The following is a 17,764-nucleotide window of genomic DNA, read 5'->3' on the forward strand; positions in this document are numbered from 1 at the left end:
TATCTAATGGTAACAAACATATTCATTATAGTCTTCCATTGTGTTTGCAGCTATGATTTACAAAGGTCATGGCTCATGATTAACTTTAGTTTATACACATAAAACAAACTCCTTAATTTGTTAGCTGATCCTATTAGTATGCAAGCAAATATGGCAAAGAAAACAAAACCCACAAGCCCAAATTCCCATGAGATTCTTTTGTGAATATGACCAATTTGAGAACTACAAATAAACCTCATGGATTTTTCTCAGTCCTGAAAGACAGCGGTATCATGCTGACTAGATCATTAAAGTTTTTACTCAGAGGAAGAAATAAAAAGAAAGGCAAGACCACAGAGACTGCAGGCAAGCATAGCCCAAACTGCCTCTCCAAAATGGAACAACCTAAAACTCTTATCATTTGGAAAAAGAATTCATTTTCAGAGTAACAAAGTTGATAGAGCATGAGATAACTAAAATGTATGCACTTACTTACTCTTCTAACTCATCTTTAAAGGTGGAGATGCTATCCACCTTAGAAAGTCATAGCAGCTTAGATCTGTCAGATCCAAGGCATCCAAACAGTGGGTGTCTGTACATGTGTGTGTGTATACGTGTGCACTCGCATTTAGGGTCATTCTATTATATTCGTTCAGGTCTCAATAATTATTTTCAATAAAATTAGTAACTTTCCTTATATATCAGATAATCTAATAATATTAATGAGCATAAATGTCATCCTGAAGAAATCTTTAGTAACACTAAAAATAAAATTCTTTTTCTGGGAAAGCAACTTTGATATTTTTTAAAAGCAAGTGATTGCTATACCTAAACACGAAGGACCATAAACTCTGACTCTATAGGTCATCACAATAAAGCCATAGGCTCCCCAAAACTGAACTAAGAATAGCATCTTAGTCATTAATGATTTATGAGCTGGATAAAACTGCAATTGGCTTTGCTAAATACAATTTGGAATTTCAAGATTCCATATTCTATTCCTACAGTTCCCAAGGGCCTTATTATATTTAACATACTTTAAATGCTATTTGTTAAAAAGCTTTTTAAAAGAATACATTTAGTTTGGAAAATGTTAACAGGCTTTTCCCTAGGCTCACTATAACTGTTAATTCCCATTCTTCATTTTTCTTCTACATGGTATATGAAACAGATATACTTTGCAAGTCATTACTGTTTTCTAAGCTCAGGAAAGTATAGCACATACTTTTGATAGAAGTAAATACATGAAAGTAGACTTGATATTAAAAATATATCTAAAATAGTTCAATTTTGAAGGCAGTAACAATGATAATCTACATCTATGTAGAGTTATATTAAAATTTCAGCTTTTCTAATTAATTTCTATTTTCATGTTTATGATGTATTCACATTAGTGAAGACTATTACATTTCAGTATAGGGTCTTTGATTATCTCTTCAATGGAAACAAACTAAAATCAGTATACAAAGTATAAAAGACTGGTAATAAATACTAAGATACTCAACAAATCTGTTATATATTCTTTCCCTCAATGAACAGTACTTTACAAACTCTAATTTGGATGGTAAGATTAATACAATAAGCATTAGAAATTCAAACCAGGGGAGTATGAAGGACTGTATATATTGTATGGACAAAGTGTGAAAGGTATTTATAAAATAAAGGGAAGAAGTGAGGAATCCAGCCATCCAGAGAGGCTTCATTGTGTGGTGGTTAATTGGGGTGGCCTCTGAAGACAGGTGGGCACTGCAAGCAAGGGGATAATAGAAGTGAGTTAGAATACTTGGTGCCATTTTCTTCTCCAGTGTAAGCTTTTCTTCTTTGTCTCATCTTCTCTCAGTCCCCCTTTTCAAAAGATTTGTCTATATTCCCTTAAATGGAGATCTTCTAGAGTGGAGACTGTATTGTTTTGAAAATCTGGTCAACTCATTCACTCAAAATTATGAAAGACAGATTTAGTTCTAAGTGACTTGTGATAATTATTTCACCATTCTTATATCCTGACTTTCATTGTCACCCCAGTGTCTAGCTGGTGCTTAATAAAGTGTATTGACTATATACTTGGGTTTTCATATGTACAAAGTTATTTTCTGTACATGGTTTATCTCCTTTGTAAATCAGCTGACAAAATAAACCCCCAGGAGAGAAGTTTGACTCAAAGCTTAAATCTCTGTTCATTTCAAATAGTTTTACTGAATTGAAATAGTGAGACTGTTTCATCAATGCTATTTTTGAGGTTACTCTTTCTTCAATTTATGAAAAAAAGTCATTTAATTAATGTATTTTTAAAATTCTCAATAATGAGTTTATTTAGGAAAGTATTGTAAAAGTTCATTTACATAAGTGTTTTCTCCACAAGAAACATGATATATACTCAGACATTGTACTGCTTTTTTAGTAAGCAATTCAGGGAACTAGGATCTCTTACTATTTTTTCACCAATGTTTATAACTGGATAGACATTACCCTAATAAACAATAAAAGCAAACACCTAAGTAAATAGTTTTTCAACAAATTTTGAACCCACAAAAAATAAAATCCTTATTCAAAAGCAATATTTAAAGTAATTGCAAGTTTTCAATGCAGTGATGAGATTAGGTAGAGGTAAGATTATTCTCAGGTGTACAAAGGTAGATTTTATAGAAATAAAACACATTCTTGAAATTAAATAGAACCAGTATGGTCATATTTTGGCAAAAGTAGAAGACCCAATAGTTTAATTATTAGTTGTGATGTTTAAGAGCTATTGCTAAGAGATTTGAGATTTTCGCTAAACAATCTAGGAAGCCTGAAGCATGTTAGTAAAAAGTGGTTTACAGGGAAGATAATTGTCATTTTTTATAAAACCAAGATTGATTTTCTTTTTGGAAACAAGAAGTTATAAAACAGGAGACAATACATAAGTTTTGTAAACCAATTGATGTGACTATAAATTCCATTATGTCATTCATTAAATTTGTAGATTTGGGAAAAATGACACTTTGTGTTTCTGTTATTTGTATGTAAAGGTCAACTTCCCAGGAACTTTGCAAGGAATTAAACCAAAAAAAAAAACAACCCAAAAAAACAAAAGAACAAAAACAAAAAACAAAAAACCAAACCTGTGTACACAGAACGTAAGAGAGTGGCTCACTTTAATACAGGAAGTATAAAAGCATAATTAGGAGAACCTTAGTAGGAATCACCTTCCTTGTCTCCACTCATCAATGATTTAAGCATGTAGAGTGAATGTATAAAGGATCAGTAGATATTTTAAATTTCTACAGGAGGACTGAAAAAAGATGAAAAGAATTTCAGTTGCAGTTAGATAGATTCAGGAAAGGGTTCTTGTCATTCTGGAATGGGAGGTTTAGATTTAGATTACTGAAGCACCCAACTAGTTATAACAAGCCTACTCTGTTCTTTGACCTAGCACTTTTAAATGCCATCCCACCCATTCTCCTGCTCTAGGGTACCTGAAGTTAATCACTCCTCTTTGTATTATGTTTATAACTTCAATTACTGCATACATCTTAAACCTATGTAGTTACATGGCAGTCTTCCCCACCACAGGTGAGACAGGTTCTTATTCATTGGGTCTCCTCCGCTGATTAGCTCAAAGCCCAAAAAAGATGTGTACGTGGATAAACAATTTAATAATTGGTATCATGGATAAACTGAAGAGAGTTTTATTATGGACAAAAGCATAGGATAATCTGACATTTTGTTTCTATATAATATAATCTTCATAACAAATTACTCCATTTACAACTCTAAAAAGTCCAGAAAATGTGTTCTGATATTATCAAATGTGTGACTGCTAACTTATCTTTAAAGGTAAGTTCTATAAGCAAGTCGATGTCACATGGATAATACTTACATTAGCCAAATGAGCTAGTTCTATCTCCAGGAATGAATCAGTTGTTTTGGGTTCAGGCCTTATTGTGACCACGATGATTTTGGAATTAACGACAGTGTAGTTTCTGAAACAGAGTAATTGTGATTAAAAGGAGAATGGATCAATAACAAATATGAACTCTCACTGCTCCATACATGTTTGGATGCATGTTAAGTAAGGAAATATATCCTAATGCATCCTAAGGAGAACAGAGAAACAATGGGCAAACAGATTTAAAGTGTGATACTAAATACTACTTATGGAAAGCTACAGTTCATTTTTTGTTATAAACAAACCCTACCTAGAACTAGGAAACTATGAGGGGAAAAAGCTATTGCTGACTGTTACCATTTTAGATGCAGGAAAGATGAAAAAGCAACAGCACTTACAAGCTTTCGATTACTTAAATCTGATTCACCTGCAAGAGAGATGGATTGTGAATTCAAACCTTCAGGCAATCTTTAAATGAATATAATCCATTTATCTCAGGTGGACTTAACGGTTTTGTTCTCCAGGAGACCAAATATTCTTCTTGTAAAGTGCTATCTTAGCGTTTTTTGGACTATCTCAAAATTCATTACGATGAATGATTAGAATGTGGTTTAGCATGAGAGCAAGTAGAGTTTAAATATAAATAAATGCTGTTGCTAATCATTGACCATCATTCATTTCAGCAATAGAGACTTACAGGACACTTCTTTAGCTCAATATGCTCAAAGTAAGGAATATATTCACCTTTTGAAATACCTTAACAATTACAGTTCAGTAACAAAGGAGTTTTAAACATATTTGCAACCTACAAAAATTATCCATAACCATGAGACAACTCTTTCTTGTACATACAAGTTTTTATACAACATGTATAAAATGCCACACACTACCTGTTACAGATTTAAAGTTTTATTGTACTTTTAGCTATATATATATATTTCTTTCCATCCCTTCTTTTTGATTTGAAATAAACTACAGAGCATGTTCTTTCATAGAACATGCACTATTCTGTGGAATTCGTAACACGTATGTAAGATGAATTCATTTAATATTATTCCTTCTTCTTTCTTGTTTAAGGCATTATTTGCAGATAATAAAATTCACCAATTTTAAGGGGGAAGTTTAATGCTTGTTAGTACTTGTTTAACCAACTGAGCCACCCAGGCACCCCATCTCTTTTAGTAATTGTATACTACTATGCAAGCATCACCACTGATTCCTCACCCTGAATGGCTTCCGTGAGCCTCTTTGCATCTTATCCCTTCCTGCCCCCAAGGCTCCAGGCAACCATGAATATGCTGTCACTATAATCACGTCTTTTCTAGAATTTCACTTAAATAGAATCATACGGTACATCGACTATTGTGTTTGAGTTAATTCACTTAGCATTATGTTTCTGAGATTCATCCATTTCGTTTCTCTTTATGGCAGAGTACTATTCCATGATATGGATATAACAGTTTGTGATCTATTCATCAATAAAAGTAAGCAACCTGTGGGTTACTTCTAATTTTTAGCATCTATGAATAGTACTATTCATATTTGGCTATTATGAATAGTTGGCATACATACTTTCTGCATAGAAATCTATTTTCATATGTCTCAGGTAAATACCTAAGAGTGGAATTGCTTGATCATGTGGCAAAAGCATGTTTAATTTTGTGTTATTGCTACACTATTTTCCAAAATGACTGTATCATCAAAATCATATAATTGTAATATTGTACAAAAATGTTGAACCTCACATTATTTGTGAAAATGTCTTCTCTAATGGAATGGTCTTTTCCATGATATTTCACCAGAAAAGAATGCTAATATGTCATTGTGTGGAGTTTACTATATTTAGTAGTAGAGTAACTATAAGTAAATTTTGAGTTGGATAACATTTAAAAAAATTTAATGTTTATTTATTTTTGAGAGACAGAGCATGAGTGGGGGAAGGGCAGAGACAGAGAGGGAAACAGAATGTGAAGCAGGCTCCAGGCTCTGAGCTGTCAGCACACAGCCCCATGCAGTGCTCGAACTCACAAACCGTGAGATCATGACCTCATGACCTGAGCTGAAGTTAGAAGCTTAACTGACTGAGCCACCCAGGCACCCCAAGTTGGATAACATTTTTAAATCCATCTTTAATGTATGTAGTAATGTCAAATAAATTCTTTCTTTTCAAAGTTTTAAATGTCTTGATTTTTTTTTTTTTGAGAGAGAGCGAGCAAGCACATGAGTAGGGGAGGGGTGGAGAGAGGGGGCCAGAGGATCTGAAGTGGGCTCCATGCTGACAGCAGAGAGCCCAAAGCGGGGCTCAAATCCATGAGCTGCGAGATCATGACCTGAACCAAACTGGGATCCCCAACCTACAGAGCCACCCAGGAGCCCCCAGGTAGCAAATTCTTAAACACTCAGGAAGCTTCATGGTATCCAGCCTAACAGTAAATAGTAAGAAACAACACAGTATAAATGTGTCTTTATATTTCTTAGGGGAAGGTAGTTGCAAACAGAGAGGGCTGGTTAACCGTCCTTTATTTCACTGAATACTAATTGAAGGTAAGTTGCATTGGGAGTGATATGAAAGTAAGCTCTAAATGCCAAGTTCCCTTTACAAACTTATTGTTCCCTGTTTCTCCATGAGTAAAAGTGTTTGGGGGATCAAATGAGAATAGGTTGAATTAACAAAGCTATGAAGTGACACTGGTTCTGTTTATAATCCTATTTCTCTGCTATAAATAAAACCAATGTTAATTTAACTCAGCTGCTAATTTTAATTAATAAATGTTAGTTAAATTTGATAGCATACAGATATTTTGTATTATTTTAAAAGTTGCATAAGTGGATAGTCTACTGGAAAATTCAGATGTGGGTATTCTAAATAGGAATTTATAATTTTGTCAAGATATTTATGAAGTTCTCTTTCTGTGTTTGGGCATGTGGGAATTTTGGCCCTGGGAAACTGGGGTATGGAAAGCAAAGTAGGTAAGATAAGCAGCCTTTTGTAGGGTATGTTACATGTTACTTTGTGTCAGGTTTATCAGCTTCTCAACTGGCCTGGTGGACGAGGTGACTCCTAGAGGACAGAATCTGCCTTATGACTTTTCTTAAGTGTGTGTGTATGTGTGTGTGTGCGTGTGTGTGTGTGTGTGTGTGATTTAGAATCCAATTGGGAATGGATGCATGCCAATATAATTATGCAGATGGATGTTCTTATCACATTTATGTGAGTACCCTCCCCCACCTTGCCCTACTAACATGTAACTATCACTACCACAACATCAATTAATGGTATGTATGTCTCCTTATAAGTTCAATGAGGGCAAGATTTGTATCTAGCCATCATATATCCTCATTTGCATTTATGCTTTGCACATTTTAGTGCTAACACAGATTGGAATATCATATTAAATAAACACATAGTAAACAAAAATACCAAACTTTTGGCCAACTTGGATTAAAACATAATGCCAATACCATGGCGTTAAAATGCATAATGAAGGAAAAAGAGGCAAATTTACATTATGCAATGGCTTCCTCTTTAAAAAGTGTACAGTGTATGAAATTATCTTTAATTTATTCCATCAATTTATTCTAATTTGCATAAGTGAATAGTTGGCTCTTTATGTACCATGTCAGGCTTTGTGATCTACTAATGCTTCCTGGCTGGTACACATTTGTATTCACTGCTAGGAAAGCAGATCTTACAGCCAAATGGATTTCATGACTAAAGTAATAAAGTTCTTTTCTATCTTTGAGGTTTGTGCTAGTTGGTATCTAAAACATTAAAAAATGTATAGAGTTATTCATTCAAAGGAGACTCAAGTTATTTTTCATAGTTATTACAAAGGCTTAAGGGACTTCATGTATATGAACCATATCTTAAAGAGAGTAAAAACATGAGTATAAAATGGAACACAGCTGTTTACAAGAGACTCACTTTAGGTATAAGGACATACACAGGCTGAAAGTGAAAGATGGAAAATGATGGCCACATACATGGTAACCAAAAGCAGAGACGGCCATATTTGTATTGGACAAAATAGACTTTAAGTTCAACACTATAATAAGAGACAAAGAAGAACATTATATAATAATAACTGGACCAATTCACCAGGAAGATATAATAATTATAAACATATATGTACCTAACAGCAGAGCACCCAAATATATGAAGCAAATATTGACAGAATGGAAAGGAAAAACAGACAGTTACACAATAACAGATTTCAATTCAATGCCTGACTTTAATAATGGATAAATCAACCAGATAGTGTTTCAATAAGAAACAGAAGATTTGAACACTATAGACTTCTGTACCTAACAGCCATATAACAATTCCCTCTCCAACAACAGCAGAAATACATTTTTTTCAAGTGTATATAGAGATTCTCTAGGATAAATCACAGCTGCCACAAAAAGAGTCTTAAGAAATGTAAAACAACTCAAATCATACTAAGTATCTTTTCTGACCACAGTGGAATGAAACTAGAAATCAAAGGCAAAAGAAAAACTGGAAAATTCACAAATATGTGGAATTAAGTAAAACACACTTGAACAATCACTGGACCAAATGATAGGTCACAGGGAAATTAAAAATATCTTGAGACAAATGAAAATGGAAACACAATATACCCAAACTAATGAGATGCAGCAAAAGCCCTACCAAGACAGAAAAATATATGGGTAAATGTCTCCATTTAAAAAGAAGAGAAGTGGGATTCCTGAGTGGCTCAATTGGATAAGCATTTGGCTCTTGATTTGGGCTCAAGTCATGATCTCAGTTGGTGAGTTCCAGACCCAATATTGGCCATGCGCTGACACTGCAGAGCCTGCTTGAGACTCTCTCTCTTCCTCTCTCTCTGTGCCTCCCTCCACTCACACTTGCTGTCTCTCAAAATAAATAAATAAACTTAAAAAAATGAAAATAAAAAGAAGAAAGTTTTCAAATCAACAACCTAATTTTAAAACTCACAGAACTAGGAAATAAAAACCAACAATAAACTAAAACCAAAGTTAGCAGAAAGAGGTGAATAAGATTAAAACAGAAACAAATGAAATATAGAGAATAGAAAAACAATAGAAAATATCAACCAAACTAAGAGTTAGTTATTTGCAAAAAATCAACAAAATTGACAAATTCTCAACTAAACTAATAAAAAAGAGAAAACTTAAATAACAAAACCAGAAGTGAAGAGAGGAGACAGTACAATTGATACCACAGAAATAAAAAAGGATTACAGGAGAATACTAAAACAATTACATGCCAATAAACTGGATAGCTTAGAAGAAATGGATAAATTCCTATATATATATACAACCTACCAAGACTGATTCATGAAGAAATTTTAAAAATTGAAACAGACCTATCCTATAACTAGTAGAGATTGATTCTGTAATCAAAAACCTCCCAACAAAGAAAAGCTCAAGAATAAATGGCTTCACTGAAGAATTCCACCAAACACATAAAGAAGAATTAACATCAATTCTTCTCAAACTTTCTGAAACACTGAAGAGGAGGAAATACTTCCAAACTCATTTTGTGACACCCTCCTATCAATATCAGAAAAAGATACTGTAAGAAATCAAAACTACAGGCCAACATTCCTCATGAATAGTCATGCCAAAAAAAAAAATCTAACTAAAATACCAGCAGACCAAATTCAACAACACATTAAAAAGATCATACAACATGATCAAGTGGGAATTATTTTGGGATGCAAGGATGGTCAACATATGAAAATCGAGGTGATATAACACATGAACAAAACAAAGGACAAAAACAACATGATTATCTCGATGCAGAAACAGCATTTGAAAAAAATTCACTCTTTCAGGATGAAAGCTCTCAACAAATTAGGCATAGAAGGAATGTATCTCAACATAATAAAGTCCGTATATGAAAATCCCACAGCTAACATTATACTCAATAGTGAAAAACTGAAAGTTTTCACTGTTAGATCAGGAACACGGCAAGGATGCCCTCTATTGCCACTTCTATTCAACATAGTATTGAATTCCTAATGAAAGCAGTTAGGAAAGAAAGAGAAATATAAGGCCATCAAATGGAAAGAAAGAAGCAAAATTATCTCTGTTTATACGTGAAATGATCCTATATGTAGAAAACCCTAAAGATTCCACAAAAAGACCTGTCAGAACTAATACACAAATTTAGCAAAGGTACAGAATACAACAATAACACTCAAAAATCAGTTGCATTTATACACAGTAACAAATAATCTAAAAAGTAAACTAATAAGACAAATCCATTTATAATAGAATCAAAAAGAATAAAATACTTAGGAATTAATCAAGGAAGTGAAAGACTTTGTTTTAAAAACAATTTCTTATGATATTTAGTTATTTTTGAGAGGAAGAGAGAGAGAGACAGAGCATGTGTGGGGGAGGGTTAGAGAGAGAGGGAGACACAGAATTCAAAGCAGGCTTCAGGCTCTGTGCTGACAGCTCAGTGCCTGACATGAGGTTTGAACCCACCAAACATGACATCATGACCTGAGCCGAAGTCAGACGCTTAATCCACTGAGCTACCCAGGTGCCCCAGAAGTGAAAGACTTCTACACTGAAAGCCAAAAACAAAACAAAACAAAACAAAACAAAACAAGAACAAGAACAAGAACAAGAACAAAAACAAAAACAAAAAACTTACTGAGAAAAGTCAAAGAAGACACACAAATATGGGAAGACAATCCATGTTCACAAATTGGAACACTTAATATTGTTAAAATGTCTGTACTACCTAAAGCAATGTACAGATCACTGCAATTACTATGAAAAATCCCAATGACACTTTTTAAAAAAAAGAAATAGAAAAAAAAATCCTAAAATTCATATGGATTCTCAAAAAACCCTGAATAGTCAAAACAATCTTTAGAAAGTAAAACACAGCAAGGGGCTTCGTATTTCCTGATTTGAAAACATATTACAAAGCTACAGCAAGCCAAAATAGTACGGTACTGGAATAAAGACAAATGATAGACACATAGACCAACTGAATTGAATAGGGATCCCAGATATAAACCCTCTCATATAGGCTCAAATTATCTTTGATAATGGTGCCAAGATTACACAATGGGGAAAAGATAATCTCTTCAACAAATGTGTCTGGGAAAACTTGATATCCACATGTAAAAGAATGAAGTTGGACTCTTACATTGCACCGTATAAACAAAATTGACTCAAAATAGATTAAAGATCTAAACGTAAGACCTGAAGCTACAAAACTCCTAGAAAAAACATAGGGGAAAATCTTCATGACACTGAATCTGGCAAAGATTTCTTTGATATGACACCAAAAGTATAGGTAGCAAAAGCTAAACTAGACAAATGGTACTACATCAAACTTAAACATTTCTATGCAGCAATCAATAGAGTGAAAAGGTAATCTGTGGGATAAGAAAGAATATTTATAAGCCATATATCTGTCAAAGGGTTAATACTGAGAATATATAAAGAAATCCTAAAACTCAACAACGAAAACAAACAATAGGATTAAAAAATGGACAAAAGACTTAAATAGATATCTCTCCAAAGATATAGAAATGGCCAGTAAGTATATGAAAAGATGTTTAACATCACTAATAATCAGGGAAATGCAAATCAAAACCACCATGAGATATCATTTTATATCTGTTAGGATGGCTACTATCCAAACAAACAAACAAACCAAAACAAAACAATAAAAAAACCAGAAAATAGCAAGTGTTGGCAAGGTTGTAAAGGTATTGAAAACCTTGTGCACTACTGGTGGGAATTTTGCTTTGGAAAACAGTATGGAGATTCTTCAAAAAATCAAAAACATAATTAGCATATGATGCAGAAATCTCATTTCTGGATATACATCCAAAAAAAACGAAAACAGAATCTTAAAGAGATATTTGCATACCCATGTTTATTGAAGCACTATTCATTATAGCCAAGAGGCAGATGCATCATAAATACCTACTGATAGATCATAGATAAAATATGGTATGTACAGACAGTAGATCATCCAACCTTAAAAAAGAAGGAAGTTCTGTTGTATGCTCCAAAAAAGATGAACTTTGAAAACATCATGCTAAGTGAAATAAGTCAGTCACAAAAAAAAAAAAAAAAAAAAAGTAATGCATGATTCCATTTATATGAGGAAGCTAAAGTAGTCAAAGGTTTAGAAACAGAAAGTTTTGAGAGGCTGGGAGGAGGTGAAAAGAAAAGGATGTTGCTGTTCAAAGATATACAGTTTCCATTTTGCAAGATGAAAAAGTTCTAGAGATTTGTTGCACAATAAGGTGCATATAGTTAATACTACTGTGTATTTAGAAATGGTTAAAATGGTAAATTTCATGTTATCTGTTTTTTATCACATGAAAAAATGCAATGCAGTATTACAAAAAAAAATCAGTGGAGGGGACTGTGAAAGTAATTGTGCAAATAAAGTGTAATCAGATAAGGTACAGTGAAAATATGTTAATGGTTTAATAAAAACATTAAAATTACTGTAGTCTTTTTCCATTTTTAGAATTATAGTTCATATAGCTTCTAAAGTGAGAGTTTTCATAATTATTTCAAAAAGCCCCTCAATTTAAATAAAACCAAACCAAAGTAGATGATTTCACTTATTGTAGGAACTGAGGACTTCACTGAAATCATTAAGCTAAATATATTTGCTTTTCAAACTAAAATCAGCTGATGGCTGCTAAAAAGTAGGATTCAGCTAACTTAGAGCTTTAAAACTAATTACAATTTCAAAGTAGGTTTACTAAGGGATGTAACACCTAAAACTACAAAGAAGCTAAGTGATCAGGGATTTAAATTCACTTTCAAAAGGTGTGTCCAAATTAAATTCAGAGTTTTGTAAATCATATACTGAATGCATAATAATATTCATTAATATTAGTCATGCAAATTTGTTACTTCCATAGATGATTTTAATTTCTAGTGTTTTCACAATAGGATATTATAAAACGATACAGGATATCACAAAACTACAATATGTCATTGCAAACTCAGAATGAAGAAGCAAGATTAAAAGTTTAGGTCCTGAAACTGAAGAACAGGTGCTCTTAAGAGAACTCAACAATTTCAGGTTGATTGCCTTCAGGATGTATTGGTTTAAAAGTAATTATGTTTTTCATGTTTTGATTATTTCTAATATAATTTAGTTCAATTGCTTTTCCCATTTGCTTTTAATTCCTATAATATATGAACTCAAATGAGTTCCATTTTCTAAATATGAAAAAAATTCAGCATCATTTATCTTTATCAGGCTGGTGCACTTGACATCACATTCATGTGATTTTGCATTATTGAAAAATATTTTTTTTCCTTTTTGAAAGATAATTTTCAAATCACTACTGGCTTATGAGAACATTGTTGCTTTTGGTTCATCTTTATTTTCCCTGGCATTTTAAACTATCGTGGAATTTGCATATAATTTTAATTAGATCCTTTACAATGTCGTGAATATTAATAGCTACATTAAAATGCTCTTCTTTTTAAACAGGCTATATTTTTCACATGTCCTACAGGAAAACTACATATTACTCCTACATTAAAAAGTATTGTGAATTCCTATAAAACCAGAACCTATTAAATGAATCAGAAAATGGATTATTTACAACTGTTTCTTAAACTCTAGCTTGAATATATGATTGGATACACCTTTTCTTCCTTGAAATAATTTCAGTAACATAAATTCCTAGAAGTGGCTGCTTCAATGACAATGCATCTTTAAAGCCTCTTGAGATTGCCAAATCATCCCACTAAAAGGTTGTTTCAGTTAAAAATCCTCACCAGCAGCTTGGGAACTTGCCAGGCTGTGAGTGGTTTTTAGTTTCCACACACAGGGAATGAGGCATGTGTGTGGGTGGCCTTGCCTCTCCCAAAAGACCATCTGTCCTCTGCTGGCCAGCTTTCATCTATCAGGCCCCAAAATGGTCATGAGGGGCTGGGAAGAGTAACAGGCTCTCGTCTTGGTGTCAGTAGCTTGGTTCGGAGTGACCAAGTTGACTCTCAAGTATCCTTGAGTCTGTTCATACATGGTCACCTCCTCCTTGACTTTACAAGATTTTCTGCAGAACAGCAATATGTATTCACACTAACATAGAGGTACACAGTTTGTACTGCTCAAATGAATCAATACAAGCATCATAGAAGCAGCAAGACAGTGGAAGAGTCCTGGTTTGGGTAGAGAAGACGTGAAGTCAGTCACCTACTGGGCATATAATCTTGGACAGGTCACTGAACTAATAAGGACCTTAGCTTCTCATGTGTAGAATTCAAATTCTAGATGGTACGAACCGTTAAAGGGCCTTGTAGCACTACTATCCTGGTTCTATGCTTTTTAACCATAGAAAACTATTCTAAAGAGGGATAAAAAGTAGAAGGCTGAGAATAGCACATATTTAGCTTGGACTTGAGTAGAGCACATTCTTTCAGTTGAAGGGACAATCTGAATCTACTTAATTGTAAAAGGAAGACAATCCAACAGCAAAATAAAAATTATAGCTTGAAGAATAGTTGAATGCATATTAGGGCAAGAGAAGAAAATAAATCTCTAAATAAAAGAGTCAAGATGCAAAGTTATTTCTGCCTGTGTGTGAAGGAAAATTTCTAAATCATATCTATTCAAAACATTACATCAAGTTCTCCTTCCTAGTCCCCATGAGAGAAATTATGCAAAGTATTGTTTTGAAAATGATTATATCAAGATATAAAATTTCTGGAAACTTAACAGCAAGCCTAACATTATTCTGTGTATAGGAAATGCAGTTTTTAAAGTCTCAACAGATAATTAGTAAAATGATCACTCAGGAAAATGTGTCATGAAAATTTGGTAAATGATGACTAAACATAAAGAGCAAATTTGAGTATTTTTTTCATGATGAATAAGAAGACATTTCCTTTCCTGCGGCATCTGGGTGGCTTAGTAGGTTAAGTGTTAGAGTCTTGACTTCAGCTCAGGGCACGATCTCACAGTGGTGGGATTGAGCCCCATGTCAGGCTCAGTGTGGAATGTGGAGCCTATTTGGGATTCTCTCTCTCTGCCCCTCCCCCACTCATTCTCTCTCTTTCTCTCTCTTTCAAAAATAAATAAGCTTTAACAAAAAATAAATAAATAAAATATTCCCTTTCCTATTGGGTTCAATTCACATAGTACAATTTATACAGTAAAACAACAAGATATATATATTTTATTCCTCTGCTCCTAAAATAGTTGTACGGTATATACCATAAATGTCTATGTATCTAATTATTTTAAAAATGGCTTATGTAGAATATTCTATCAGATAAGACAATTAATTATTCCAGTAAACATTTCTGGGACCTTTGTTACTTACTAAGCATTGTTCTGGAGTTTCAACAGTAAAGCAGATGTAAAAGAATTCAGACCAGTAAGGTTAGCTGGGTTGCAGCTTAGTAAATGTTTGTTCAGTGACTTGAAACAAAGACATAACTCTTGTCGTTTAAAAGGCTTATTCTTACTTAGCAGATCTATAATTGTACAGTTACTAACTCAACTTTCTGAAATAGTTTTTTGAAAGGAAAAAAAGCATGCCTGAGAATGCTTCATGGTTACATTTTACTGTACAAAATAAAAGAAAAGGAGAAGTAAATGCTAATGTTTCACCTTCAAATAGTACTTAAACAAGCATTTAATCCTGCATGTTCCATTATCATTATTTCTTGTCAATGAATCTAAATGTGAATATTGTTTTCCTTTGGTCATTTACCTAATTACTTTATACATAGAAACTCTGAATAGGTATACATATTCAGAGTTCTTATATAAAGGTTGTTGAGGACTTTAAAGAATATATCAGAACTGCACAATTCTACAATTTTACTACAATAAAGACAAGGAAATTTTGAAGTCAGAAAGAACCTTTGAGTTCAACTTCACAATTTACATATTAAAAGTTCAATGATTTGCCCCCAAATTAATCTAAATCCGTTTGCTTCACAGATGGTATTACAGGAGTCACTGCTCTGGACAATTCCCTGCTTTATCCATTAAATCACTCATTAAAATACCCAGTAGTCTACCCTAAATAAAATTTCAATTCCCTTGACCATAAATTTAAGAAGTATGGAATAACCTGGCTTTATTTAAGTGAGTGAGTTCCATGGTATTATACAAAACATGATTAATCATAATACAATCTAACTTTGTTAGTTCTGTAGGAAAAAAAGTAATTCACTATCTAAAGCATTTTATGTTGAATATTTTACTTGCATTCACTATATCACTCAGCAGCAAAAAGGGTGGATATTGCACATCACGCTGCTTATATTTTGTTTGTTTGTTTATTTATTTATTTATTTATTTATTTATTTATTATTTGTTTATTTATTTATTAAGGTGCTTCTATTTTACAGCTGAACTAAAGGAAGGCACTTGCTGAGTGACTGGGGCAAGTTTAAAAATTTCTTGTTATGTGAAATTAAATTTAAAACCCGAGTCATCTGATTCCAAGTCAGCGTCTAGTCTAGAGTTGTTGAAAGATTAGCTTCATACAAATGAACTCCTTATGGAAATGAGGGTCTAACTTTGAGTATCTGGGTACGTTTAACTTTACCACATTTCTTTTCAAATGAACAAAATACACAGAGTTAGAGGCATGTAACCAGAAATCCATTTTATCTGTAATCCTGCATACCAATGTGTTTTAATCAAACCAGTGGAAAAGTTGAGAGAAAACTTACTTGTTTTGAAATCTGTTATTGGTAGAACAAAAGCAAATACGGACTGATTCAAATTCAGAATGCCCAAATTCCATCCAAAGAAAAAGGAGTTAAAACTACACTTCCCATAGTTGTCTTTCTGGTTGAATGTGAACCTGCATTGCATCTAGAGGGTCACTCCATGACTCACCAAGTAATATACTAATAATTTGCTGCACATGGAAAGATTTCTCCCAAAGAATCATAATTAGTCACTGCCGCTGCAGAAAACTTAGTTGCTTCCTTGCAAGGCTTTTTTCTGTTGGACTGAACTCTAATTGTGTTTATTTACAATGCTATTTGTTATGCCCCAGGTATAACTGTACAGATCATTCAGCCTTTCTTCCCTAAAAAGTGGAAGCTTTATTCATGAGGGTGTGAGTAAGAGCTCACAACTCACTGTTGTGCTAACTAAAAAAAAACCAAAAAAACCCCCAAAAAAACCCAAAAAACAAAACAAAACAAAACAAACAAAAAAACAAACGATTGGTCTCAGACCTCCTGAAGGAGATGGGGTGAAATGAAAGAAATGGGTCATCCTGAGTGATAGCATCACTACCCAAGTAGGTGTGAATGATGTTTTCTGTGAGATCAGGTAAAGTAGTTAAGACAATAGAGCAAATAAATTAATGTTGGTAGAATTGCTATGTGTAATTGTTTCCTTTAGTGTCTGGGAGGAAAGAAATCAATGGATTTCTTCCAAAAATAGTTCTCTAATTGAACAACAGCATTTTTTCTTAATGTAGCTATAATTGAATATTTATTTAGAAGCAAATTGAGATCTTGTGCAAATGAAGAACAAAGCATGCATTCCCAGTCATCGTGGCACTCCTTTAATTTCATGTAATGCTGATGAACAGTACCATTAAGTGCAAATAAAGAGAGAAGACAGATTAATTTTAAAACGACCCATTCTATTACAGAGACTTCAATTTTTTCTTTTTCTTATTTTTTTCCCTCAGTCTTAAGGCAAGTCATGATTAGTTATAAAAGAATTGCAGGGCTATAATCAGAGACCAAAATTGTCTTTTCTAGTTGTTTTGAAGTGCATAATATGCTAATAAGCTGTTCATTAAATTGGTATTTTCTATTTAATTTAAGAAAAGGCTCTTTGTATTAACAAAGCTTGTTTGACTACTTTCATAGAATGGGCTATAATCACATTTTTGGAATAATTTACAAAGATTATAACAGCTTATTACTTCGTAGCTT

The 17,764-nt window shown here is 33.2% G+C and overlaps 1 protein-coding gene across 5 annotated transcripts in view; it reads right to left on the minus strand.

Moving 5' to 3' along the window:
* Nucleotides 1-17,764, minus strand: part of ADGRB3 (adhesion G protein-coupled receptor B3) — a 721,030-nt gene that overhangs the window by 294,241 nt on the left and 409,025 nt on the right. For all 5 annotated transcript variants that reach the window (XM_053904766.1, XM_019417654.2, XM_019417653.2 and 2 more), the window contains one exon: nt 3,839-3,941. In XM_053904766.1, the coding sequence (XP_053760741.1) occupies nt 3,839-3,941 (103 nt within the window). The remainder of the gene's footprint in view (nt 1-3,838; nt 3,942-17,764) is intronic.

The sequence above is a fragment of the Panthera pardus genome, unplaced genomic scaffold (assembly GCF_024362965.1).
Source record: "Panthera pardus isolate Hobbes unplaced genomic scaffold, ASM2436296v1 HiC_scaffold_17, whole genome shotgun sequence".
Classification (NCBI taxonomy): domain Eukaryota; kingdom Metazoa; phylum Chordata; class Mammalia; order Carnivora; family Felidae; genus Panthera; species Panthera pardus.